We start from the raw sequence: 26592 nt of genomic DNA, 5'->3' as shown, positions 1-26592 counted from the left end.
AGCACACGTTCCACACAAAAGGAAGCGTCTAATTCGATGGATTTTTCCACCGTGTATCCTCCGGTTTTTTTCCACATGAGAGCATGTTCCCTGCCAGAGGTGTTTGGTCGACACAGACCTGGACATGAAGGTTATGATCTAATGTCTCTGCGCCGGATCAGTCTGACGAAAGGATTCTATATGGACAAGATAAGCAGCTGCCCTTTATAACTGAAGAAGTAGCCTATTACACAGGGTTGTACAATCTCCTCTGTGAAGGCTGCCCTCTGATACTGCCGGGCAGAGCTTAGGAGAGAAAATGCATAGCCATCATCTTATTGCAAGGAAAGAGAGCCTTTGTGGATTACAGTTTTTTAATATCCTTTCCTCCCCCCTAAACTGAATATCACAGCACAAAGCAGGGATAAGCAAACAACAGGAGGAAATCTGTTTGTATTTTTAAATGTACTAGCAAGCCTGTTTGTGTTTGAAGTAGTTCCTAGTTCGGCATTTCCATACGTGTACAGACGCAAAGGGATTCCTTTATCTGAGAGGCTTGAAGGATTGCAAGGAAAGCCGACCAGCGAGGCATTATTGGCAGCAGAACGGAGCCAATAGTCCGGGTGAAAGAAGACTCCAGATCAAAAGCGAACATCAATGGAGCGTTGTCACCTCAGCTAATGCCATTATTCAAACCCCAGTATTTCCTGTTCAGTCAATAGGATCTGGCACCGAGCGCTAACAGTCTGTTGGTTTCTGCCCTCTCCTCAAGACTAATATCCGAGCAGGAGAACTTATCTGATGGGACCTAACACTTAAATCGACACTTTGAAGATCGGGGCCGAGGTCACCATTTGGAGTCTATTCCCTAAAAGAGCTTACACTCTCTTGTGAGAGGCGGGACTAGACACACTCCCCCAAAACAGAGTCGATAAAGTATCTGCTCATCAGGAGAGCGTGACAGCCTGAGAGATGAGAGCACATCAATCATGTGGACTCCAATAGCTGCTCTGTGGCTCGGATAAAAAGAGAGCACAGACTGGCGGCTCTTTAAATAGGTACCAAAGAGGCCAACTGGAGACCCTCTCCATCTCTCCTATTTGGAGGGAGGTCAAGAGGTCATTATACCCTCAAGAACGTCCCTAGCTGTGTTGATTGAGAACCATATATATTTCTGAGTCCCAGAGTGAGCTCTCCTTCTTTTCCACCTCCTTTTTCCTTTCTCACACTGAATTCAAGCTGAATTTTTCTGAAGTGATTCCGCTCGTACCTTCAGGAAAAAATCCAATGCCATGAACATTCCTGAATAAAAACAAAGATATTAAAATTCCAGGTTCATCCCTCCTCCTAACAGAACTTCTGCTTCTGCCTTTCTATTCACGTCTCACATCTGCCATAACAAACTTTGCAGAAATGCAAAACGGGATGCGTGATGAACCAAAACCAGCTCTGGCATCGGGCTCCCCAGGGCGACTTCAGAGCAGGCGAGTCACAGCAGCAGCAGATGTTCTGTTCTGGCACCTGTTGACTACGGATGTCACCCGAAATCTGAACATGCATCTGTGAGCAACTTTCACAGTGCTTGGGAATCCTGGAACTTGGTGCATGGTGCGAATGTGTTTAGACAGGGGTCCCGTGCTGACTTCTGGCCTACTTTCTCTTTCAGAACTGTGTTTTGACATTTTCTGTCCAACACTGAAACCCTGCAGTTAAACACTGCTGTTTGGTATTTTACACAAGTCATGTCACATCTTTTCATTCTGCAAATTTACTTTGAAAAAAAACACCTAGTGTTGCATTCTTTCCAACACAAAAAAAGTGACAGGATTTTAAGCTGCATAAAAAAGTTAGGTATGGTGGTGCAGCCGTTAGCGCTGTCACATTGCAGAAAGAAGATTCTGGGTTTGAACCTGTGGACCGGCCTTTCAGTAAGGAGTTTCTATGTTTCTCTGGGTGAGTTTTCTCTCAGTACAAGCAATTCCTGTCACAGTCCAAAGACATACAAGGTAGGAATATTGGGTATGAATGTGGGTTTGATTGGTTGGACGTCTCAGTGTGTCAGCCCTGTGATTCACTGTTGACCTGTCAAGGGCGACCCCTGCCTCTCAACCAATGTCAGTCGGGATCGGCTCCAGCCCGCCGCAACCCTCTAGAGGATAAGCTGTGTAGCTAATTGATGGATGGATAGATCATGTCAATGTGACATCTTCTTCTTGAATGAGCAAGAGAAAGTGTTAAAGAAAACGAAGCCTAATTCGACTTAAAGGTACACTATACAAATCATATACATCAAGTTGAGTTTAATCACCATGAGGTGAATGATGGCCCAATCTGGCTTCTTTCCCCTTGCTCTCAGGAACTAACCTGGTGAGTATAATATCAGTGCTAAGGACCAGATTGATTGCCAAACTTGCATGCAGTTAAATCGACAATCTCGACATACGACCAGAAGTGTGTATGTCCATGTGGGGCTTTGAAAATCACCCCTCATACCGCTGACTCCCCTCCATCCCGAGAGAACGCAGCATCAGTCAATTTCATCTGTTTTCATCACCTCCTCTCAGACAGATAACCCATCTGAGCGCCTCCGCGGGTATGCACTGTGGTACAGTATGCAGCTAATGACACAAACACACCACAGACACCCCGCCATTTATCTTCTTTCTACCCATCATTTCTGACTCAATTAGCCAAGTCAATATGCTTTGTCAGTTATTACCCACAATACAACACAGGTAAATGACTTCTATGCGGCGCAGGCCTCTATCGGGTTGACACCAAGGTAGAGGCAGTTCGAGGGTATTAAGGATGACAAATTGACAGCACAGAATGGAATATAAGTGCTAATAAAGTGAAAGTTACAGGGTAAAGAACAGTGTAAGAGGCCTCATTACCTGAAGATAGTGAAGTTGAAGTAACTATGTGAAGTAGAGAAAGAGAGACAAGAATCCAGAGGGCGGCATCAGTATGCATGCTTCACCTCTACCTTCTCTGCCTTCCTGAGTTCTACTGCAGTCTGATCTTCTGTGCCATCGCCAGCCCGCGACACCATCCTCCAAGATCCCTTATTCCCTGTTTTATCTTAAACATGTAATGTCGATGACAGCAGCTTCGCATGGGGGAAAGAGAAGCTGAAATCTTCTTTCTGAGAAGCAATTGTGACACTCTAACATTGTGCTGCCAGCCGCCTCCTCGGAGAGGGAAGAAGGATGTACACCCCTGCCGAGGGGGCAAGGTAAAAAATTACTACAAGTTTTAAGATACATACGCAGCAGGAAAGGAACTTTCAAAGAAACACAAGGTTGATGAAAAATATATGGAGCTGGGGGGAATTAAAGAGACAGGGTTTAGTCTTACATTTCAACACTTTCCCACTCCCCACTCGTACATTACAGCAGCTTGTCTGTGGCCCTCAGCTTCAGAATATACAATATATATACCATTTTTAAATAGAGCTTACCAACCAAACTTTTCACTTTTGGACGAGCAACAATCAAATGGTCAACTTGGTGAAACATTGCAGCACAGTTACGTTACATGGTGGGCCTAAGGGAAAAGATAGTGATGTTTTGGGGCAGTGTTGGGGGTAACATGTTACAAAGTTATTTAGTTACTTTTTTATAAAAAGTAATTCATTACTAGAAAAAAAACAGCTGTTTTTCTCTTTTCCTTGTGTCACTTATAAAAAAGAAAATCCCCAAAGCATTATTTCTGCTTCTCTCCTCCTTCTTGGCAGGTAGCTGCGTACCAGCAGAGGCTGAACCTACAGTTGTGTCAGTGCACACAGCTCTACTTCAAATGTGAAGAAGCATCTGCAGCTAAACACAGCTCCGCAACTAAGTGGCGACTATAAGCCTGTGTTGTATTGTTGTCATTGAAACAGCTGTGCCTAATACTGTATGCCTCTGCCCACTTCACAGTCAGATTGTTTGCATTATAAAGAGCTGTAAAGGTTATATTGTGCCTGTCGTTCCTGTCATTAGGCTGCAGAGTTACGAGGCTATGCAATGAGTCATCTAACATGTTACTTTTCTCAGCAGGTAACGTAGTAACGTAACGAGTTAAATGTAAAGATAACCAACACTGGTTTTGGGTTTTGATAATTCCTAGTTACACGTATCCAAGTTACGTAACTTGCATACTTTACTTAAAGTTGTAATCTCGAAGTTCTCTTTGGTGGCACCCATTGCGATAAACGGTAATTGCGGTAGCACACTTCCCAGATATCCAGACAGTGTCGCATGTGTGACGTCCACGGTTGGCTCCGGTTGTAACTCTTGATTTTCTTCGCTGACGGTCGCTTTTCTTTTTAGACTGTTTGTCTTCATCTAAGCGTCCAATTTGTTTCTTTTTCTTTGGATTTTCACTTATTTTTGAAGTTGTATCTGTAGTCATCCATCTTTTCTTTGTTTGTTCAGCCATAGTAGATTACTGTTTACTCACAACACTTGCAGAGAGCAGAAAAGCAGACGCTCAGCTCCGCCTACCCTCTCTGGCAGACCAACCACTGCTGGCTGATGGAAAACGCGTCACTAACTGCTTGTGATTTTGTCCGCTAAGTCGCACCCTGTCTATAATCCTAGGCTTTCATCAGTGGGCCGTAGGCTCAAACACCATTGTGTTACCTCATTCGGCGATAGATAGCGACAGACATTTATTAATATGAAAATCTTCAAGATTATCACTTTTAGTAACACAATGTATTTGATGTACCTCAGTTACATATGTTACATAACTAACATACATTACGTAATACAAAAATAAGTCAAGATCTTAAAAGAAGTCAACAATGATTAATTATTTTACACAGGACTCAAACTTGTGTCTCCTGGACGGATACGGATACCTACAGTGTCAAGTTGCCCAACTGTCCGAGCTGCCGCTTTTAATGACATGGGGAATGAGAACAGACTGTGCATTCACACTGCTCAATGTGTGTTTGTTGCATGCTCTCTGTCCAGAGTAGTCTATTTACATTTCACTGCTGACAGTGAACAGGATAAAGCCTGTGTTGCCTTATATAGACTTTATTTAAAACCTCTATTTGGTATTCAGAACAAGTTGCACTTTCGCTCAACTCTTTAATTTCCACACCACATTTCATCATAGGCTCATATTTTAACAAACTGTTTGGGGAACAGCTGCAAGTCTGGAGTTTTTGTTGCCGACCTGTAAAAGCAGTCATTAAAGCTGTTGGTTGAGTGTTTGTGGAGCTCATCATGATTACCAATGAAATAGCTCTGTCACCTGGGAATCAGGCGAATTCACAAACCAACTCGCCCTGGTAAATGTTGGAATTCGGCGTTATCAGAGTGTTGATGGGTTTCCAGCTCGATGCCATCACCAAACATTCAAATGATAATTTATCCAAAGAAGTACGGAAGAAACAATTCAGCTCTGAGGGTCCTGATTAGCATAGCTCAAAATGTATGCGGATGGAATCTAATTGTAGCTGAATTCTAATGAACCTGACTGTTCTGTGATTGAATTACCTGCGACTAACTCGTTTGCATCCATAATATTGCCTCCTTTGTTAGAGCCAGTCTGGATTCAGTCCTTTGGTTTGTCATATTTAGCCTACTGGGACATACGCACATATGATTTGGTTTGTTGTAATAAAATGTAACAGAACAGGAACAGAATGTTTTTGTGGTCAAATATAACCTGAGATGTTTTCTTTTTTTAAATCAATGTTCCATCAGCTCGTCGTCTTTTTTATTTTCCTTCCTTCTCTCCTTCCTTTGTCTGCGATATTTTAAGTTCATTCCAGTCGCATTGCATTTTAATTTGGGCTGGCATCCTTGAAATTAAAGGAAGATAAAAGGGAAACTGGCGCTATGTTAATATCTCTTTGAAGATGGAGTCAATCTGGCAACAGAATGCCTAGCCCTTATTTTCCCTTCCCGTTCCCCCCTTCCTGTATTCAGCACAGTGGATGAGAGATAACTGCAGACTCAGCTTAGCAACAGCTTACCTTAGGTGGAGGAACTCTTAAAGCCTCCTGCTTTCATCTCGCTCCTTGTGGCAGAAAAGCAGGCTTTGTTTTGTCTTTTTAATCTACATCTGGACCTGAATATTTATCTGTGTCATTTCTGCTTATTCCAACATCCTTCCCTGCAGAGAGACACAGACTGCACCTGTCTGGCTGGAATTTCAAAGGACGTGGAGGTGGAAGACGTGTTCAGAGCATTACCTTCAGTAAAAGTAGCTAATGTAACGGTAAAATAATGCATAACAGGTAAAAGACCTACATGTGAAATCCTAAATTAAAGTAGATCAGTCATTTAAACAAATGTTATGTATGAGTTTGCATGCGAATCCCTGATACTCAAAGCAACTGCAGCTTTCAAATAAATGTAATGGACTGACAGAGTAAATCACATCCTCTGAAATGCAGCGGCGTACGTGTATAATGTAGCACAAAACAGCAATACTTAAGTGAAGTACCTCAAAATTGTACTCCAGTACAGTACTTGAGTAAATGGGTATAGATTATCCCCCTCCACTGTTTGTGTGATAGGAATGCGTGTATATCAAGTAGGCTTTAAAACACTTTGTGCTCATAGGCTGCAGGCTGCTGTCAAGCCCTTTTTTTTTTTTTTGGGAATAATGGCTGCGCAGTAAAAAAAAAAAAAACACCTATGTGTGTGCAGTCGCAGCCATTATGCGAGTCCTTCATGCATTAAACCTGCATAATCCTCCATTAGAATTGCACATTATGAATATGGCGTAAAGTGGAAACAACTTTGCACGTTGCGGAACAAAACTCGGCTAATCGTCGTACAATTTTATGTAAATTCAGATGATGTAACCAAGAATTTGACTCCTGAGGATTGTTCCAAAGTGAGGCAGAGCTTCAGCAAATACTGCAAAACAAATGAGCGTCTGTGAAAGCAGCATCTGTGGTTGTAATACCTTTGGAAGCAGCCTTTTCATCTCTCCCCCAAGCACCCGCTTCTATTGTTTACCCAACCTTTACCTGCAGCAGGTTTTGTATTTATATCCTATACTGCTATCATCTCTGTCCTGTAAACAAAGCACAAATACAGGTTTTCCCTTATTCACATAGCGCCATTTTTTCTCTGGCGTCACGCTCAGGCTATTTTGCATTATTGCTGTGTTCCCGGTTTGCAAATGGCATTAGCAACAGGAAATCTGACGGCTATTCATCATCAACAACTGTAAAGACACTGGATTGTGAAAATCCAGGCGAATATAACACTATATTTCACAGTAAATCAACATTTCATAATCCTTTAGGTACAAACAGGTAAGTCCTATCAGCTAATGTTAGCATGCAACCAATTCCAAGCTAACATAACCATTACCTTGCGAAAATTACCTTTAGCTAGCATTACAGCTAGCTTTTATGCCTTTTCTATTGCTTCACACCAGAGTACAAAACCACCGTATAAAAAGATGGACGACATGACAGCTCCCTAAAAGTGAAGCCAAAACATTTCGAGCGCCCCCTCTGACTGGCTGCAGTATAGGTCATAAAGCCCGCCTGCTCTATGTTAACAGATGGGACATGAGTCAAACTATAAAATCAAAATACATGCTAAATACATTTTTCTGTCATTATAGTTAGTTCTTATCACGCTGATTTGATAGAAGTGTTAATTTTTCCTGACAAATCCGGCTCCTGCAGCCGATCAGTTCCGGATTAGCAGAGTAGAGGACGAACGGTGAGAGGAGACGTAACTAAAACAATCACTACAGTCGTTGAAGTTTCCATACCTGTGAACGTTAACTTCAGACCAACACAAGAAGCTGTTCTGCTGTTAAACATGCCAACGTGCGGGATCTATGCTGTTTTTTCGGTAAGTTAAGTGCTAGTTAAGTTAAGTGTTTTGGTTAGCGGAAGTGGCTAAGGCCGCTCTACTCGCCGATCTCTACTGCACAGACTCTGGCTCCATATGACGTCACCATCGCAAGATGGCAGCGCCTATCACAGGGGCTATTTTGGCTTCACTTTCGTACAATGAGAGCAGATGGAGACGCGTCGTCCATTTATACAGTCATTGTTTCACACTATCAAACTGTAATGTTAGCTAGGAAGTCGTTGAATGCTAACATTAGCTGTTGGGTTAGCTAATGTGTATTTTTTACTTGAAGAATTGCCCTCTGCCCCAACAAGTTTACATCATCTATTGTCTGTTCAGTTGGGAAGCTGTGTTACAGGTTTGCCCGTCATATAATGAAAGGAAATATGAAAAATCAGCATTTCACAGCGATGCGACGGCAGTTTAGTCTCCCACCCTCAGCGTGACAGCAGAAGAAAATGGCCGCCATGTAAACAAAGTGAATAAATGCTGGTGTTTGGAAGCTAATCCACCATTTAAATAAACCACTTCACTTCTACTCATCCAATACTATCACTTTGTTTTATTACAGACATGATTTTGTTTCTTGAGGATCCCTGAGGAGAGCTATTGAACTCGCAAAGTGAAGTGTGAGCAGAAGTAATCCTCCTGAGTTTCAATGACGCCCGTATCAGGACTCTTGCGCCCGAGTCTCCATCTCGTCTCGTCTTAGAGCTGACAAACGCATCACGCTGCGACTTTAATATCCAGTTAATTACACTCATCTTGACCTGCCGGTAAAATGAGCCTGGCTGCCACTGCCGCCCATGTTTCTGTTATCTGTGCAGAAATGCATTAGCGGGTGCCCCCTTTAATGGCTTTAATTAGTCGTAAACGGAGCTGATGCTCCTGTTAAGTGGATGAGGAGTCGATACTGTAATACAGTCTCAATATGCTCTGCTCAGACTCTATCTCACTGAGAAGGTGGTGCGCAGGAGGATAGTTTGCACGGGAATGGCAGAGGGCGGGCCGGATGAGCCCATTCAGTAATAAAGAAGGTATCACATATACTCCAGGACCATATCAGGCGCTACTCGCTCACTGCTCTGATATGAAAAGGACATAATTAGAGAGCTGCTGTATTGACAGAGGAATTCTCAAAGAGAAGCTGTTTCAATGTCGGTTACATAATGTGGAATAAGTTTCCACTGGAGCAGACAAAGAGGGCCTATTGTCAGCAGAGCGAGAGGAACTTTTTATGACATCTCCCTGTCATAATAGAGTAAACATATCCTCGGGATGAGTGCAAAGACAAAGAATATGGGTTGAAAATAACAAAAGCTGCAATAACAGCCTGTATTTTCAGTCTTTCAAGAGTGAGAGATGTCTGAAATGATGCTGCAAACACAAACACATCAACAATATATCAGCTTTAGTCCTCAGTGTTTCCCCAATAAACACCAACCCCCATAAAAGCCAGCAGATTCAGTAAATGATGCTACTTTGAGGAAGGGAGACCATAAAGTCCTTGTCAGTAAACCATATCTCCTTTCATCCGCTCATCTGCAATAAAGTTTCCAGTCTCCAGCTTCCATTTGCTGAGTAATGCCTGCCTTGGCCGGCCGGTGGTGAGGTGCAGGGCTCTCACGCTGCAGGAAGCTAATGGCTGTTTATGGTTTCTAATGCACGATGCTATAGCTTTTGAAATTATAGGTCCCTATTACGACGCCGTGTGCAGATTGGATGCAGTGACGGGAAACACTGTGATAACGCAAGTGACCTCCTGGAATTTCCGAAGGACCGTCTTGACCTATTTAGCTGAGCATTTTTAACGAACAGAAAAAGACTAAACTTTGAATAAAATACATCGAGCGCTTTCTGGAGCAGAAGGATGAAGCAGAATAGTCTGCTCAAAGCAGGAGGCCCCCCCATCTCTCAAAAAGCTCCCAATGCAGTCAGTCGATAAAAATCTGCATACAGACAAAGACAAAAATAGAGTTAAAGTTATATTTTTATTGCATACTTGGAAATATTTCAAATGTACTTTCAGAAAACTATTTGTAGCTAAAAACTGTTGATAGTTAGTGTCTTACAGTGACCCGAGTAACAGGAACATTGCTCCTGAAAGGTCATGTTGCTTTTTAGATGGAATTGTTGGATTCTTTGGGTGTCAGAAATTCTGCCTTCATCCCAGAGGTGGAGGTAAATGGAATTTTAGATATAACAGATATCTCTTTAATAAGACTGCATGGTGTATGCAGCCTCATTGGAAATGCATTGTTTCCACTTTAAGTCGTTTTTTCTATTCAAATGCAAACATCAACATATTTTGCTGCCTTTAACTTTAACTCTGGATCTCTTAATTTATACATTTACTGACAATTAGAGCAAACAGGTTCCAGTTTTTAACTACTGAAAGGTATAATCTTTAAAATTTTTATGTAAATAAATGTTAAGTCACTATTTACCACCGAATGAGGTAACACAATGGTGACTGAGCCTATGGCCCACTGATGAAAGCCTTTACATTTGCAGTATTACAGACTGGGTGTCTGTGACGATGTTCGCTGAAAACATCACAAGCGGCGCCCAGTTAGTGACGCGTTTTCCATCACTCAGCAGTGGTTGGTCTGCAAGAGAGGGTAGGCGGAGTTAAGTGGCTGTTTTTCCGCTCTCTGCAAGTGTTGCGAGTAAACAGTAATCTACTATGGCTGAACAAACAAAGAAAAGATGGATGACTACAGATACAACTTCAACAATAAGTGAAAATCCAAAGAAAAAGAAACAAGCTCGACGCTCAGATGAAGCAAACAGTCTAAAAAGGAAAGCGACCGTCAGCAAGGAAAATCAAGAGTTACAACTGGAGCCAACCGTGGACGTCACACATGCAACACTGTCTGGATATCTGGGAAGTGTGCTCCTGCAGTCACCATAGGTGCCGCAAAAGAGAACGAAACTGAGATCTGCAAGATTACCACTTAGGATTTCTTCACCTCAATGTTCGTACATTCTGTCTACATATGTTCATGCTGATTGCTCTGTGGTGTTATTAATTTGAAAATCCCCTCCTATAGACTATAAACAGTCAGATGTTGGAAATGATGTTTGAAGAATAGATAAAGAAAAAGATTGCATTGGAAGTATAGCACTACTGTTTCCTTTTATTCTGGTGTTAATTTATGTGTATAAAACCTTTAAAAGAAGTGCATGAGGTGATACTTTAGCCAGCTAAGAAATGTATTTCATGGTACATTGGGCTGTCGACAGTAAATCTAAACTCTGATATTGACTTCTGAAGGAAAACCACTGGAGAGCTGCGATTCCTGTTTCCATTACTAAAATAAGTGAATTCCTGGGAGTGATTTTGAACTGCTGATCTGATCCGGTGGAGTTTCCAGCCTTGATTTCAGCGTCACGGCCGAGTAAGCAACAATCAAACCAGGGGAGGCTCAGGTGTCTTTAACTTGAAGGTGAAGGTGTACTTATTTCATGGCTGTTTCTCCAAAGTTAACCGAGGGATATGGGAACGTTACATGTACGAATCACCCCTCCTGGAAATTTAGTCCGCCTCCCGAACCTTGTGTGAGTCAGCAAGCAGCAGGGGGCTCCAGCAGCCGTGTGTGTGTGTGTGTGTGTGTGTGTGTGTGTGTGTGTGCTTGCGTGCATGTCGGGCTCATCCTGCTGAAGTGTGTATGAGCAGAGAGGAAAAGTAGAAGAAGCTCTCTCTCCTGTCTCATATTTCTCTGCGGTATAATGCGCCGCCTATTCATGCGCTGCCTTTTAAAGGCATGGTGGGAATCGCTTCACAGTCAGGCACGAAACTCAATATGCTAATGCCTTCCCAGGGAGCGATGGAGGGGGAGAAAACATAACCTGTCAATTACCAACGGCAAGAAAAAAAAAATCCACTGAAAGATTTATTGAAAACCAGGAGAAATTTCCACAAGACAAAAAGAGCTTGCACACGCAACGGTTCAAAACACGAGCTACCGGTTGTTTCACTAATTATAAAATCACGCTGAAAAAATTAACCTGCTCTGACTTAATGACATTAAGTTGAATTAAATTACGTTTAAGGCTGCATATGGCGTTCGTATCCTCATCAATTACTTCCTGAAAGCACCAGGTGGAAATTCCAAGCTTTGATTTATGCAAACAGAGAAAAAGGCTGGATTTGTCAAAACTCATTATCCAAGCAAGTGGAGCGTTGTCTGCACTTTTGATGGGAGACGCAAAACGGGTAAATACAGCTTGAAAAGACGAGAATAAAACACATCAGTGATACAGCGTACGCGTGGCAGACGGCGCTGCAACATCCAGCGTCCTCACAGTGTCCCCCCCACGTGAGAGTCCCGCTGGCTGAGGACCCACGGAGGCACAGCGGGATCATCAGAATTGGTTTCAGATTATTTCCTTCCTCACACAGACATCATCAAGACCCCTCAGAATAATTTGTTTACAGCTCGGAGATGGAGTGTTGGCAGTGCTCATCTCCCTCACTGGAATAATTGCTGTGATGATTTGCTGGGAACACGGACGGGCATGTGAAAACAAGCACCATTTCTGATTAGAGGTTTTGGAAAGTGAGCCAGGCTGACGCAGCCGCGACAGCGACATATCCCCGGTACAATCTTTTCACCATCGCTCATCATATCAATTTCTCCTGGATGTCAAAGAGGTGTCATGAGATTTTTTTTCTACACAGGTCTACCGCTCACTCTTATGCATTGAGAGTCGTGTAAAAATGCTGCACTGCAGGATCTACTGCTGTTATTTTTTCCGACGGTGCACAGTGCCCTGATATAATCATCCTCAGTACTTTGACGTGAATACATTTCCATTCTGAGACTCTCTGATAGAGTAGTAATAAATTAAGGAGACAAAGGTGCCAAAAAGCTGCGCTTAACTTCAAGTGAAGATGTTCCTCAGGAAAAATCGTCTAGGGAACAGGAAGTGATGCCTTTTGAAATAGGAGCAGCAAGATTGAGTGGAAAAAAGACAAAAACGGTGTCGTTATCATTGTGTTGTTGGTCTTGTGATCGTTCACAGTCTCGAGACCAGTGTTAAGAACACTTTTTGAAGGTCTTAGTCTACCATTCTAATTGACTGCTGTATTTTATTTCAAGACAGGTCAAGACCTCAACAGAGAGTTAACACCAAACTTCCTGTGCATTGTCTAATTTACAACTTGATTACCATCATTGGATGCAAAACCTCCTGCCATAAATGCAACCAATAACTTGCCTCCTTTCTAACTTGACATTTGTGTTACTGTTAGTTGCTTTCAGCAGCAAGTCTATGGCCCACTGATGAAAGCCTTTGCATTTGCAGTATTACAGGCGTGTCGGTGCGACTTTTGGGGAAAATCACCTAGCAGTGGTTGGTCTGTCAGAGAGGGTAGGCGGAGCTAAGCGGCTGCTTTTCCGGTCTCTGCAAGTGTTGCGAGTAAACAGTAATCTACTATGGCTGAACAAACAAAGAAAAGATGGATGACTACAGATACAACTTCAACAAGAAGTGAAAATCCAAAGAAAAAGAAACAAACTCGACGCTCAGATGAAGGCAAACAGTCTAAAAAGGAAAGCGACCGTCAGCGAGGAAAATCAAGAGTTACAACCGGAGCCAACCGTGGACGTCACACATGTGACACTGTCTGGATATCTGGGAAGTGTGCTCAGGCAATTACTGTTTATCGCCATAGGTGCCGCCAAAGAGAACCAAACTGAGATCTTCGAGATTATAACTTTAAGGGTAGACTAAGGTGGACAGGGCGTGTGGTTGCAAGCTGTTCCTCAGTTACATTTTGGTTTGTGATAAATCAATGACGAGACAGGCCACATGAAGCTGTAGTATTATATAGGTATAAGTTATATCAACATTTGGTGGTGTTAGCTCAGACAATGACGCTACAGGCCCTGGTAGCGCTCCCTCTCTGTATTATTTTCTTTCCTAGTCAAACCCTGATTCTTGTACGTTTGGAGAGTTGTGAGCTCCTCTCTCCCCTGCTCGTATGTTAACAGTTTTCAATGAATATTAAAACACCGAAATTGTGTTGGGACATGCACTGGTCTGATCTTGGTCTTGTCTCGGTCTTGTCTCAGTCTTGGTTCAAGCGCTTAACACACAAGTGCTAGTGAAAAAAAGAGAAAGGCTTATGTAAGGAGGAAAATCAGCTGAGCTTTAAGTCGACATACTGTATACAACCCTTCGTGACCTCTTCTTCTGCTGTTCCAGCCTTGGGTGGTACTCTGGTTCGTGGGATTTAAACCCATGGATGACATATGGTCCTGTAGTCCACACGAACCTCATCAGTGCAGGAACATAGATGTTAAGCACTCTCCTGCTCCAGCGACCGGATACTCACTGAATCCCCCTCCATCATCATCCCTCCATCTTCCCACCCCTCCCAAACTGCTTCCCCTGAGCCCAGCAGATTACAGATATCATTATAATGGACGTCCTGGCAGACTAGCTGCGGTCACATTTAATTTGCCGTGGTCTGATATCTACACGAGATAATCAGCATTTACACCTGAGAGTGAAGACGGAAAGATGAGCGACGGTGTGTACGAGACCGTGATAGAATTAGAAGGAGAAGAATGACCCACGCAATGTGAGAGTAGTAGGAGAAAGTGGGTGTGAAGGGAAGGTAGTAAAGAATGGGAAGGAATAAGTATTCTGCACACAATCCACAGGGACAAAAGGAGAGCAGCGATGAAAATGCACTTGTCAGATTTGCATTTTAATAAGAATGACCTACTTCGGGCCCCCGAGATGACTGAGAACAGAACCTGATTCACATCAATGTCCCTGAATATAGACGTTGCATCTTAGCTTGGAACGAGTTACCTTTTCCTCGCACTGTATGTTTGCTGTGCGAGGGCAGCCCCGTCCAATTACAAGCAGATAAACAATAGTGTTGTTCTTCCAAAGTGAAGGTCAAAGGGCACCCTTACTGTAGCAGACGAGTGGGATCTTCATTGATTCAACTTTTATGCTTGCGAGTATGTTTAGAAAGTCTTACTGTGCTCCTGCAGCACTTGCAGGATTACGCTTCCCCGGCCCGACAAATCCTTTCACTCCCACCTGCCATTGAGGACATTGATTTGTGTATGAAAGAAAGTTCTATCTGCCACGAAAAATTTGTGGGATTCTTGTGTAAAGCCACCAGAACAGGTATATATTATATATGTTTAGCACCTACGGAATGAGCTTTCACATCTATTACAGATCAATTTCCCCTGAGCCGAGGAGTGACGACCCATTTCCTTTGAAGGGCTCCCCATACATATTTCAGCTGTGAACAACCCACCGCGCTCACAGGGAGACACATTACTGTTGTGAATGTGTTGCAATGTGGCTGCAGGAAGGAGCAATCTGTCACCGAGTTTCTGAGAAGGCTTCGTGCTACCTCGATTTTCAATCAAAGAATGGGGCAACGTATAATTCAGCATTATCTATCTATCCATCCATCCATCTGTAAAAGCTGGAACTCCGACTATTCCAAAGTTCCTCCTGCAGAAAGTCAGAAAATGAACTTGTTCCAAAGATTTACAGATTTGATTAAAATCCAACCTCATTCTGATACTATTTATAGTCATGATTTTACTGTTGGAACAATTGACTGACTTTTCAGCCTCCAGGTCTAAAAAGTGAACCAAAGCATGATATTCATTTTGTAAATGATGGTCCAATTTAGACTGAAATAGATGATAAAGCGGCGTGTGCTTCAGGGCTTCATTGGAATTGAAAGGCAACCTAAAAAACGTCAAACTAAAAGCCTCTCATTAGTTCATATTTTCAGTTTGTTCATGTGAGTTAAAGCCTGTTTGTTGCTTTCTAAAGTTAGCATCTCATTACATATCACAGTTAACCGGAAATTATGGAATGCACCGTGCAACTAAGCTAGCGCTAACGTTAGCTGATAGCTTAGTGTCTGCTAACCCTGTCCCTCCACCCCAGCTCCACCCTCTCTTCTATATATGGTCCTGAGTGTCCACTGAGATTCTGCAAGGCACGTCTATCTATCCCTGCATTCACCTGGGTATCCATCTATCCACCTATCATCCATTGTTACATGTATGTAACCTTATGTCATCAATCTATCCATCTGTCCGTCCGTCCGTCCGTCCGTCCATCCATCCATTCATCCATCTAACCATCTGTCTATCTATCTATCTATCTATCTATCTATCTATCTATCTATCCATCCATCTACCTGGCCACCTACCCTTCTATCTATCTATATATCTATCCATCTAACAATCTAGCATCTATCTGTCCATATATCTCAACTTGTGTTTGTCTGTCCGTCCGTCCATCCGTCTATAAACCAAACCGTCCATCTGTTCTTCCATCTGTTCGTCCATCCATCCATCTACTGTTTCTATCTATCTATCTATCTATCTATCTATCATTCTGTCAATCTACTGTATCAATCTATCCATCTATCTAACAATCTAGCATCTATCTGTCCATCCATCCACCAGGCCTTTGTCTTTCTTAGTCAGCTTCCTCCTCCGTCACTAGGCGTGCACCTCACTCTGTCATCTCAAGGTGCACTTCTCTTTCACCCCTCGCTGTAGAACTTCCCTTTGAAAGCTTAAATATGCAGATCCTGAATTCACCATACAGCATTTGTCCTTCACAGAAAAGAAACACACACATATGTGCAGCTTTTTATGCAAGCCGCAGAGTCCTTGTGAAGTTGTCCTTTAAAAGAACGCCTTGGATGAAGATAAATCAGGAGAGGAGGAGGATCCAACAATATATACAGTAGAGACGGATGACCCCGTTGGCCTAAGCAGCTCAATGACGTGGTGCTAGGGAATGACTAAGATGCAGCATGAAAACACGTACCACCATCTGTCGAGTCTGCAATCTAATCACAACAACAGGAGGAATGATCTGAGGGATTGGGGAGTCCATTTCACATCACGAACGCTAATGAGATCAACACGGCTAAAAATACCAGAGAATATATCTAACCACGGAGGGGAAAAAAATCCCTCTTAAATATTTGGTGGAACATTCGGGAGTCCTGCTGTGAGATGCGGAGCAGCCAATACTGCCTGAGTGCAGACTTCAGATGGGGTCGTATGTCAACAAAATGTTGTATTAATTATCCCAAAATGCCCTCCGTGTTTACTCAAGCCAAGTATTGATGGACCTGCCTCTTTGCTACCATCAAGCTCTCTGCTGTAGATCTCAGAGAACAGGATTTTCTAATATACATAAAGTACACAAGGCGTGTTCAATTACTCTGTCAGAAGGGCCAGATTTGAAAGTGCCCAGGGGCCGGACATTTACATTTCCTATCTCAGAGCTGTACAGCTACAGGTAGGTGTCAACAATGCACATATTCAATCCTAGAAGAGAAGCAGGGTGTTGTTTTATTAAACACAATGTTGCATCTATAATATCTTTTTTATTCACTTTGACTCTCCTGAATCCACTCTGCGTACAGTTTGGCAGCCTGGGCTAACACTTATATAACAGATGAATGGTCTAAAAAGCATGCTAATAAAACATCTAATCAAGCAATGCACTGAGGAGTAAACTGACTTAAAGGGCCAGTTCGCCAATCAACCTCAGTCCTATCATGCTATTATGGGGAGCTAATGCCATTATGCCAAACGCTATCGGACACTATCCGATTCTCCAATGGGCCCTGGAAAACCTCCACCAGACGACGTTAAACACGTCATCTGGCGGAGGCCAGGGAGCTCGCTAAACTACACTTCCTCAATCTAGGACGCCCGCCTCCGATGTCATGTCTCGTTCTGTACCGCTCTGAGCCATCACCTGCAGCGAAACGGTAGTATTTCACTCGGCGTCTCTCGCTGGGCTGTGCCTTTCAGAGGGAGGGGCGCAATGCATCCTGGGTGTTGTAGGAAAGTAGAATGGGGGAAACCACGAGCTGTTTCTACAACTTTCTCCAGAGCTATGGCGCCAATTTCAAATATTATTGCTTCTATCGTTTACAAAGAACACCAGCTTTGACTGACGGCGGCTTTTTCCAGGGGTGAACTGCTCCTTTAAGCTCTGTATTACATCAACAGTGCAGAGGTTACGTTTCTTTTTGGAAGACATTAAAAATATATATTTCTAGATACTTTTTTTTTTTTATTGATGATAATAAATGATTGATCAAAGGGCCTGAGGTCATTGAAGGGCCGGATTCTGCCCATGGGACGTACACTGTATAGACATCAATATTGCTTTAAATCTTTAAAATACCTAAATATCCATCTAGCAGGGTTTGATACTATTTGAGATATCTGTATTTGTTCTGCTTTTGGATTTCTTTTGAATTTATAAAACATGCCCATTTTATTCCAGAAGTCTCAGAAGCAGGACCGCACCTCAACCGCGCCTCTTCCGACATTCCCATGAATACAAACCTAACTTTCTCCTCCCCTTTTACCCTCTGTCCCACCCTCTTCTCTCTCTCTCTGTGTCCTCCTCTCCGTAGGGCCCTGAGGGGTTCAGCGTGCCCGGCCGCTATGGCAGATCTCCAAAGAAGCTTCCCCAAAACGACAGCAACAAAGTTCAACAATACTGAATCCAACGTTATCAATTCAAATATATTAATAAAATAGTGTAAAGTCGCATTCCATTGATGGTGTGGTCCTTCAAGTGAAGCACTCAGCCTTTCGTCCTCTGAATCAGCATTGATACTCGAAAATTCTCCATCATTTTTATAAAAGAAAATACCAACAATTTCTGATATTAAAAAACCAACACCCACACGGTATATATTTCTGTCTTTGTGTGTTAATCAGTTATACGAACCGTCCTCCTTACACAGTGATCAATGACATTGTACTCACGTCTCGGATCAGCCAGCCACTTTATCTATCTGAGTGGCACAGCAGCCTGCAAGACGACGAGCAGGGCAGGGTTGACTTATAAGGCTGACAACGGCTCCATTCATGCGTCTAATTTAAGAGCGGCTTCTGCTCTGTCTAATTAACAATTTACTAGGCCATCAGTCAGCCTCCCCATTGTGGTATAATCAGCGTCGCCGACGTTCAGCCAGCTCGGCGCACACTTTTGTATCTGCACTGGGATTAGAAAAAGCATGCAACTTTTACAGATACACGCACAGGAAAGTGGTCAGAGCGAGTTTCAAGGACGACTGTGAAACCCCAGATTGAAAGCCGACACTGTGCGGTGCAGTGAGATGGGCAATGTGCTCCAATGCTAGTCAGCCCTGTTTGTGCATGCTACTAGCTGCAGCAGTTTAATGTTACTGCCGTGTTAAAGGAGTCAACAGATGCATGTTTGCTCCCCTGGGGGCGGGGCATTCGTGTTCCATGCTGGCTCAGCTGGTCCGTATGTATCATGATTCTGGTGAGACCGCAGCTCTGATGCTTATGCATCTTATGCATATCGTGTGCAAATTTCCCTTGTCTTTTATTTAAGGGCTGGGCTTTGGCACGTTGCAGGTTTTGATGCGCTCTGTCATGCAGAGCTTCATGTAGGCACCTTTAAAGGATTAGCATGCAGTGTCAGAGTGGATTTTTGTAAAAAATAGACATAAATAAATCCCTCTATAAAGACTCCACCCGCCTCACCACCCTACTGTTGCATAACACTATTTCATCTGGTCGTCCCTGTTCCCCCACACCCTCCTCGGGATAACAGACAACACTTGTTTTCTCCTTTTATTAATATTTTAGGAGAGGAGTGGGGGTTGTCCCTAACACTGTATTTTCTGATTTTTGTCCTTCCAAATATTCTGACAGTAGAATAATAACCCACAGAGAGGATTAAGGACTGCTAATCTGAGGGAACAGTGGATTCCATTTCTACTGTGTTCAGTAGATTTCCGCCTGTTAGCTTCCTCTGTATAAACAAATAGGAATTTCCCCGTTTATCCACTTAGTTCCTCTGTCTCGCTGATTAACAGTGAAGGACTGGTAGGCTGGGATAACCTAGAGCGGATGGGTCCAAGGATATCTGAGGCCAGCGTGCCTGTGTGTGTGTATCACTGGGAATCTCTGTGTGTATGTGTGCATGTACTGTATAAACAAATGCAGAGCTTCTTGAAGGGCGCGGCCAATTAAAAGCAGCCCCTGAAGGAGCGTGCTCATCAGGATGCAGTGAACATAGCAGATCCTCTCTCAGATCGCCTGCTGCAGTCTGTCACTGGAGCTCAGGCTTTAACAGCACCGAGGCTCGGTAGCACAAAGCACTGACATCTTCATCCTTTCAGATGTCGAGCGATCGATAAGAAATGTGAACGCAGTGACTCACAGGATCCTAAATGTCGAAGGAATCTGAATTTTGTTTATCTAAGTGTCACGTTTTTCTAGCGATGAATGAATGTATGAAGGAATCCTAGGCCTACCATTCGAGCCTGATATTTAATCATGTATACATTCATCATGGTTTGATGAGTTTGTTTTTCTTATGTCTACAAGTACTCATATTTTATCCTCTCAATCAGCATTGAGATTAAAATATTTACTGCCATTCAATCCAAACACGATTTTTAACTGAAAATTTAATGGTTTTTTTCTTTAGTTTTTCAAATTTATTTTAACTAGATATTAATTATGAAAACTTTTGAAACCATAATAAGTATAACAACAAATATTATCTTGCAGTTAATTAATTACTTAAAGTTAAATATAAGCTGCGTCCCAATTCAGGGGCTGCAACTTCGAAGGACGACAAATCAGGTGCATCCTTCGCGGCCCAACATATCCTGAGGTTCATTGCGCGCCAATTTAAACTCTCACTTTTAAATGTTAATGTTTTTTGGTTTCATCTCAATCAAGCAGCTATTTAGACGTTAGTTACGTTAGCTAGGTAGCCAGCTCGCTACCTGTTGCTAGGCGACATGAGCGGTGCTTTGAGGCGCGAGGGTAAGGGCGGAAACAGTAAATCCTCCGTAGAGCAGACCGTCTCATATCAGTTCGGCGTTAGCGGTCTACGCAGGCTACGAAGGACTCATCCTTCGTAGCCTGCGTCCTTCGAAGGATGCAGCCCCTGGATTAAGACGCAGTGATAATGTCCATAAAATGTTTGATAAATGAGTTACTTTTTATCAATGATGTAAAGCACGACCACATAGGCTGCCATGTATCACAAAAATATGTTATTATTAATGTTATGTGATTACACACTCATTATTGCACCATTCAGTACTTTACTCCGTTACAAGAGAATTTACTTTATTTTGCGTTGATTTTGGAGACCATGCTAGACAAAGCAGTATGTAGTATCTGTTTGCTAATCCCGTCCTGTACATGCATGTAGTATTCTCTGATGGCACATCTCATCCTGCTTCCTTCCAACACTCTAACGTACCACTCGCTGCCAACATTTCTGCCTCCATGCTCAAAATTGTTGGAATCCAACCCAATGAAAGCGGTGACAGGCATTAAGATTAACTATATAGAAAGAGTCAATCTTCTAGCTGCTGGGCCGGTTTGCTTTTTCAGGTCATTATTAAATTTCAGTCAGTGTTAAATTTAGACTGTTTCATAAGCAGTTAAAACTCCTCATTGTACGTTCCAGATCTGAGGGATTCAAACAGTATTGGCAAGTTTTAAATGCCATTATGAAACAGTTAAAACGCTGTCACGTCTGTTGCTCCTAATTTTATATTCTGAAACTGGATGGAGCTTTAAAGATATAATCTCAAAGATCTGTTTCGTTCTCTTTGGCGGCACCCAAACGGTAGTTGTGGGAGCAAACGTCCCAGAAAACCAGATGTCTACGGTTGGCTCCCTTTGTTACGGTTGTAACTCACTGACGGTCATTTTCCTTTTTGGACTGTTTGCCTTCAGCTGAGCATCCAATTTGTTTCTTTTTCTTTGGATTTTCACTTCTTGTTGAAGTTGTATCTGTAGTCATCGATCTTTTCTTTGTTTGTTCAGCCATAGTAGATTACTGTTTACTTGCAACACGTGCAGAGACCGGAAAAGCAGCCGCTTAGCTCCGCCTACCCTCACCCAGTCTGTATTACTGCAAATGTAAAGGCTTTCATCAGTGGGCCATAGGCTCAATCACCTCGTAGATAGTGACATTTATTTAAATGAAAACCTTTGAGATTATCACTTCAAGAAATTAGACAGAATGAGGCGTGCACATTATGCTGAAACCTGCAACGTTCGATAACTATTGTCACGACGACTACATAAATGAACAAATTGTAAGCGTGCTCATTAACTTAATGTCATAATGTCTTTCTACTGTTCGGGATGTTTTACACAGTAACCGTGTTTGTAATTGATTCCAACCAGCAGAAGGGCTGTTATTTTTTCACCAGCCAGTTTCCTTTTTCCTTTAAGATTATTTTCTGGCTTTTACCTTTATTGGAGAGGACAGCTGAGGAGAGACAGGAAATGTGGGGAGTAGAGAGTGGGGGGTGACATGCAGCGAATGCATGCACCTGCGATCAGTGCAGAGAAGACTGTCGCCTCTGTACGTGGGGCGCCTGCTCTTTCAAATGAGCTATTTTTTCCTGAATCTCATCACTGTCCCAGCCAAATGTGCAAGCTAACGTCACAGTCAACACCAAATTAATATAAACTCACCGTAGGGTGGCTGGGCGTAGTAGAACAAATGTTGCATGTTGATGTGAATGCATTAACCATTGTGCAGCCATAATGAAATGTTATTTACTTGTGATAGAAACAAAGAGATGTGTTGGACCAATAAAATACAGACTCTATGTACCCTCCTTGTGTACTGCTTACAGAAACCCAGGAGACAATGCTGATGTGTTTAGAGCCAGAGCACCAAACCATCTGTTCACCCTCCAAGTGGTCTCGGGTTGCCGCCCCATACTGCACTCATCACGACTGTCTCGACTCCTCGTGACCCCCAGAACTTCATCACAAAAGAAGCAACAAACTAATCTGAGACCTCTATCGGCCTCTATTGGTGACCAGCAGCAACTGCAACAACATTTAGCAGAACGTATTATCTCCTCTTCTTCTTGGAGCTGCCCGGGCCTCTGGCACAGGTAATGAGGCTTATTAGTCTTCATAGCTGAAAGGTCCTGCTCACAGCACCATCCTCAATTGTTAAAGTCAAAGGAAAAAAAGGCGAATAAATGAGGCCGTGGAGACTGGGAGGGTCTTGAGAGTCGGTGTGAAAAAGCAAGAAATGAAAGCAAGAAATCTCAGCACCTGGCAGAGTAATCAATGCGTCAGTCGTATTGATCAGCAACCCTCCCAGCTGCAGATATATTATGGTCATTTTGTACTTTGGGGAGTTAGAAATCTGGCACGCTTCCTCTTGAATACCTGGAGAAAAGAGTTGTGCTCTTATTGGTTTCATTGTTGACCTTGTGCCAATTAGGAGACGGAAAAAAACAAACGCGAGGAGAATTCACAATATCGAGTCAATGTTGAAGAAAAATGCAGCCACTTCTTCCCCGTCTTTGCTGCAGCATCCATGCAGGCGACACGCTGACATGTGATGAAAGACGCTTTATCCGGAGAGTCGCACAAATGCACGGCATGAAAAGTTACATAAGCTTCACAATCCTCACTTTCAAATGCATCCTCTCCTTTCTTTCTCCTCCTAAGACCTCCCCATACACTACCCCAAACAGTACACCCACACGCATCATCCCTCCCAGCGCCCCCCCTCTGTGCTCGTACACACTCCCGTACTAAACACAAAGATGGATCAATTTCACATTCTCTTTCAGGATGCGGAAGATGCCGTGTCTCATTATCAGTTTATGGCACGATGGTTGATCCTACCTAATGCAGCTATGCAAATGAGCTATTGTTATTCTTTGTGTGTGCGTGCGTGCGTGTGCCATCTTCTTCTTAACGGCTTCTAAACAATTATCTCGCCACCTCAGATGCTGCATCTTGTGGCCTATTTTATCGAAAAATAGGGCAGAATTTTTTGGCAAGGCGGCGCCAAAACAATGACAAAGTTAACTAATTGAAAAAAAAAAAAAGAGCCCTTATTGTGTAGTGGTTTAAAAGTCCTGAAGAGGAAGCGTTCAGTTCCACTGTAATGGTTTTATCCATTCATTTGGGGCTTTATTGGCTTTGCTTGGCAGTCGACAGGGAGCGACGGCACCCCCGAGCAACAGCTTCCCCACAGAGTCATTTGATCATATGCTGACTGGGGGGGGGAGTGCAAATTAAAGCCCCTCCTCACTGTGACACCTTAAACACAAGACGCGACAGGCCGTATTTCCCCCGAATCAGGAGCCGGGAAGATGGATGCCGATTATAATTGCAGCCAGACATAGGTGTGTGTGTGTGTGTGTGTGTGTGTGTGTGTGTGTGTGTGTGTGTCAGGATTCTGGGGCTACATCACACCTGCAGCTGGATGATGAAAACCTGCCTGAAGGGTCTGAGGGACCTGCAGCTATTCTGTGCAAATGAAGGAGTGTGCACTTGAATTTGCATCACCCTGTGACATATCAAAGAGAATGCACGAGTAGATGAACCTCTTTGATTTTTCTAGTCGAGAGATGCAAAGTTACTCTGTAGGCCCACAATAATCTGCGGCTTTCTTCCCATAATCCTGCAGTTTTACCCAAGTAATGAACAACGTGAGGAAGGGAGAGTGTGTTCAGCATGTTGCATAATCACAGTGTGTGTGTGTGTGTGTGTGTGTGTGTGTGTGTAGGGGTGGGGCAGGGTGGAGATGAAGGTTTCCCACCAGCTCTTGATGGAACAAATTGAATGTTGCATACATGCACTTATCTCGCCGTAGAGCTGCTTATCAAACATCACGCGCCATGTCAGTGCCATTCTGTCGGCGCTGCATTATACATATTTACACAAAACAGCCACGCGCGCAATCAGGCGTGCAGGAACACACGCGCTGACATGCCAGGTGCTTCCTCCCTCATGCCCCTCCCCCCTGCACCTATCAGGACACACATACACAACACAAACGCACAGCCAATGCGATGCTCCTGCCAAGAAATAAAAAAGAAATCTTTGCTATTTCCGGCGGGAATGGAGGAGAATTTCTGTCCTCATTAGAATAGCTCCAAATGCAGTCAGTGAAAGCTACATTAAGGCCCAATTTCCTGTCTTTTTTTTTTGGCGGCACCCTGTATGGGACGCTGCCACAAAAACACCAATTATAAACCAAGGAGCTGGAGAGTAAACGCGGGATTATTGGGCCGCCAAGCGGACCATCTGCAGACTTCATCAAAAGCTCATCCCACCGAGTCCAGACGGAGCTGATCGGATGCCCGGGTTAAGTTGCGATATCATGCGGAGCATATTGACCGCCACAAACACTCCACGGCCTCTCACGCACTCTCCCTCTCGCGCGCACAAGCATACAAAAAGGGGGCACGTGCAAAATCTGCTCTGAATTACGACTCAATTAAGAGCCACTAAGTCAAGGTCGTTTACAGCCGCAATATCCAGAAGTGATATTGACGCTGCTTGTCAGATCCGCTCTGAAAATAAAATAATAATGTGTTACTGTGCAGACTAGAGCTGCTTTTGCGCATATTGTCACTCATGTAACAGTTTAACCAAACCCCGGAGGAGCCAGCAGAGTTAACTCCAATCAGGACATGTGATTTATCTTTGGCTGTGTCTGTTCTCCTCACAGCAGCGACACTGCCCGATGTGGATTTAGTCACTGCGCAGTAACCCAGCAGGATCCTCCTGTCTGCTCTATGTGAAAACTTTGCAAACACGTCCTATTGTCTAATGCGTACTCACCATCAATAATAACGGTCTTCATGATTTAGATAGGGGTGAAATCCAGAAGCTGTATTAAATCCAAGTGGAATGAATCCCAGCGTGCGCGCAGACAGATAGGATATCCGCTGTTTATTGCAATTTATGGCTAATTGCAAATCCAACGCACGGCGGGAGACGGACAGCCTTAAGCAAGCCCAGCACCCTTCAAACTTTAGCCGTAGGTCTTCCCGAGAGGGGAGCCACGTCTCCGGCTGCACCCGAGCTCAGTCATTTGGACGAGGGATTAAAAAATAGTCAGCAATAAACATCCAAACTGGGATCAGTAGACTCGACTCCACCACCAGTCGACACCTCCCCAAAAAATATAGGACGCGCGAACAGCTCCAGAGGAGAGCTCAAAGTGTGAACGCACAAGTGGACAAGAATCAGCGACACAGGCGAAAAATCAGTATTGGATCCATGTTTGTGGAATCGCAGCACATATCCAGTCCGATCACCTGCCCCCCTGTATATTTCCCAAGTAGACGGAGAAAAGTGTGCTGGATGCGCACGGATGGCGGCCGCACTGGTGAGCGTCAGTGTGCGTTTACCGCGGGGAGGTGGAGAGGGAGGGAGGGCGGGGCAGCGAGGTGCGTTTGGCGGAGCAGAGAGAGGAATAGGGAGAGAGAGCCTTCAGAGATTAATGTTTTATGGGCATATATCACGCTGCAAAAAATAGTCCTCTTAAAAGTGGAATTTTCATCTGAAATCAAAGCAGAGCGACAAAGATTTGATGTGTTTTCGTCATTTTCTGTGTCTCTGCCTGGTTCCACTCCAGTTATTTATAGACAATCCCACTCACATGTGCGGGAAAACTAGGCTATTTTACATCACTGCTGGACTTTTTTAAGTGTCAATCTGAGTCTTAATGACTTATTGAGACGGACATTTCTTGCAGCGCAGGGCTGCGCTCTAATGAATGTTTTATGTGCAGGGGGTGCGGGGGGGTGCCAGTGGGTGGGTAGGAAGGTGACGTGAGGCGAATCTATTTGGATCGGACACGACCAGGCACGCACATGCATACGAAACAGTCCCCCAAAAGAGGAAGGCGAAGAGCCTGCGTGGCCTGCTGGTGGGACTCGCTCTGCCTCCCGGGGGGACAGGAC

At 43.6% G+C, this 26592-nt stretch overlaps 1 protein-coding gene across 1 annotated transcript in view; it reads right to left on the bottom strand.

Moving 5' to 3' along the window:
- rtn4r (reticulon 4 receptor) overlaps positions 1–25982 on the bottom strand; it is a 53888-nt gene extending 27906 nt beyond the window's left edge. Inside the window, exon 1 of the mRNA XM_069682476.1 lies at positions 25466–25982. Within this exon, the coding sequence (XP_069538577.1) occupies positions 25466–25487 (22 nt within the window). The 5' untranslated portion in view covers positions 25488–25982. The remainder of the gene's footprint in view (positions 1–25465) is intronic.
- Positions 25983–26592: the final 610 nt, after the last annotated feature.

The sequence above is a fragment of the Semicossyphus pulcher genome, unplaced genomic scaffold (assembly GCF_022749685.1).
Source record: "Semicossyphus pulcher isolate SPU_LCO1_2020_fin unplaced genomic scaffold, fSemPul1.0.p SCAF_6, whole genome shotgun sequence".
Taxonomy (NCBI): Eukaryota; Metazoa; Chordata; class Actinopteri; order Labriformes; family Labridae; genus Semicossyphus; species Semicossyphus pulcher.
This window is presented reverse-complemented; position numbering and strand designations above follow the sequence as displayed.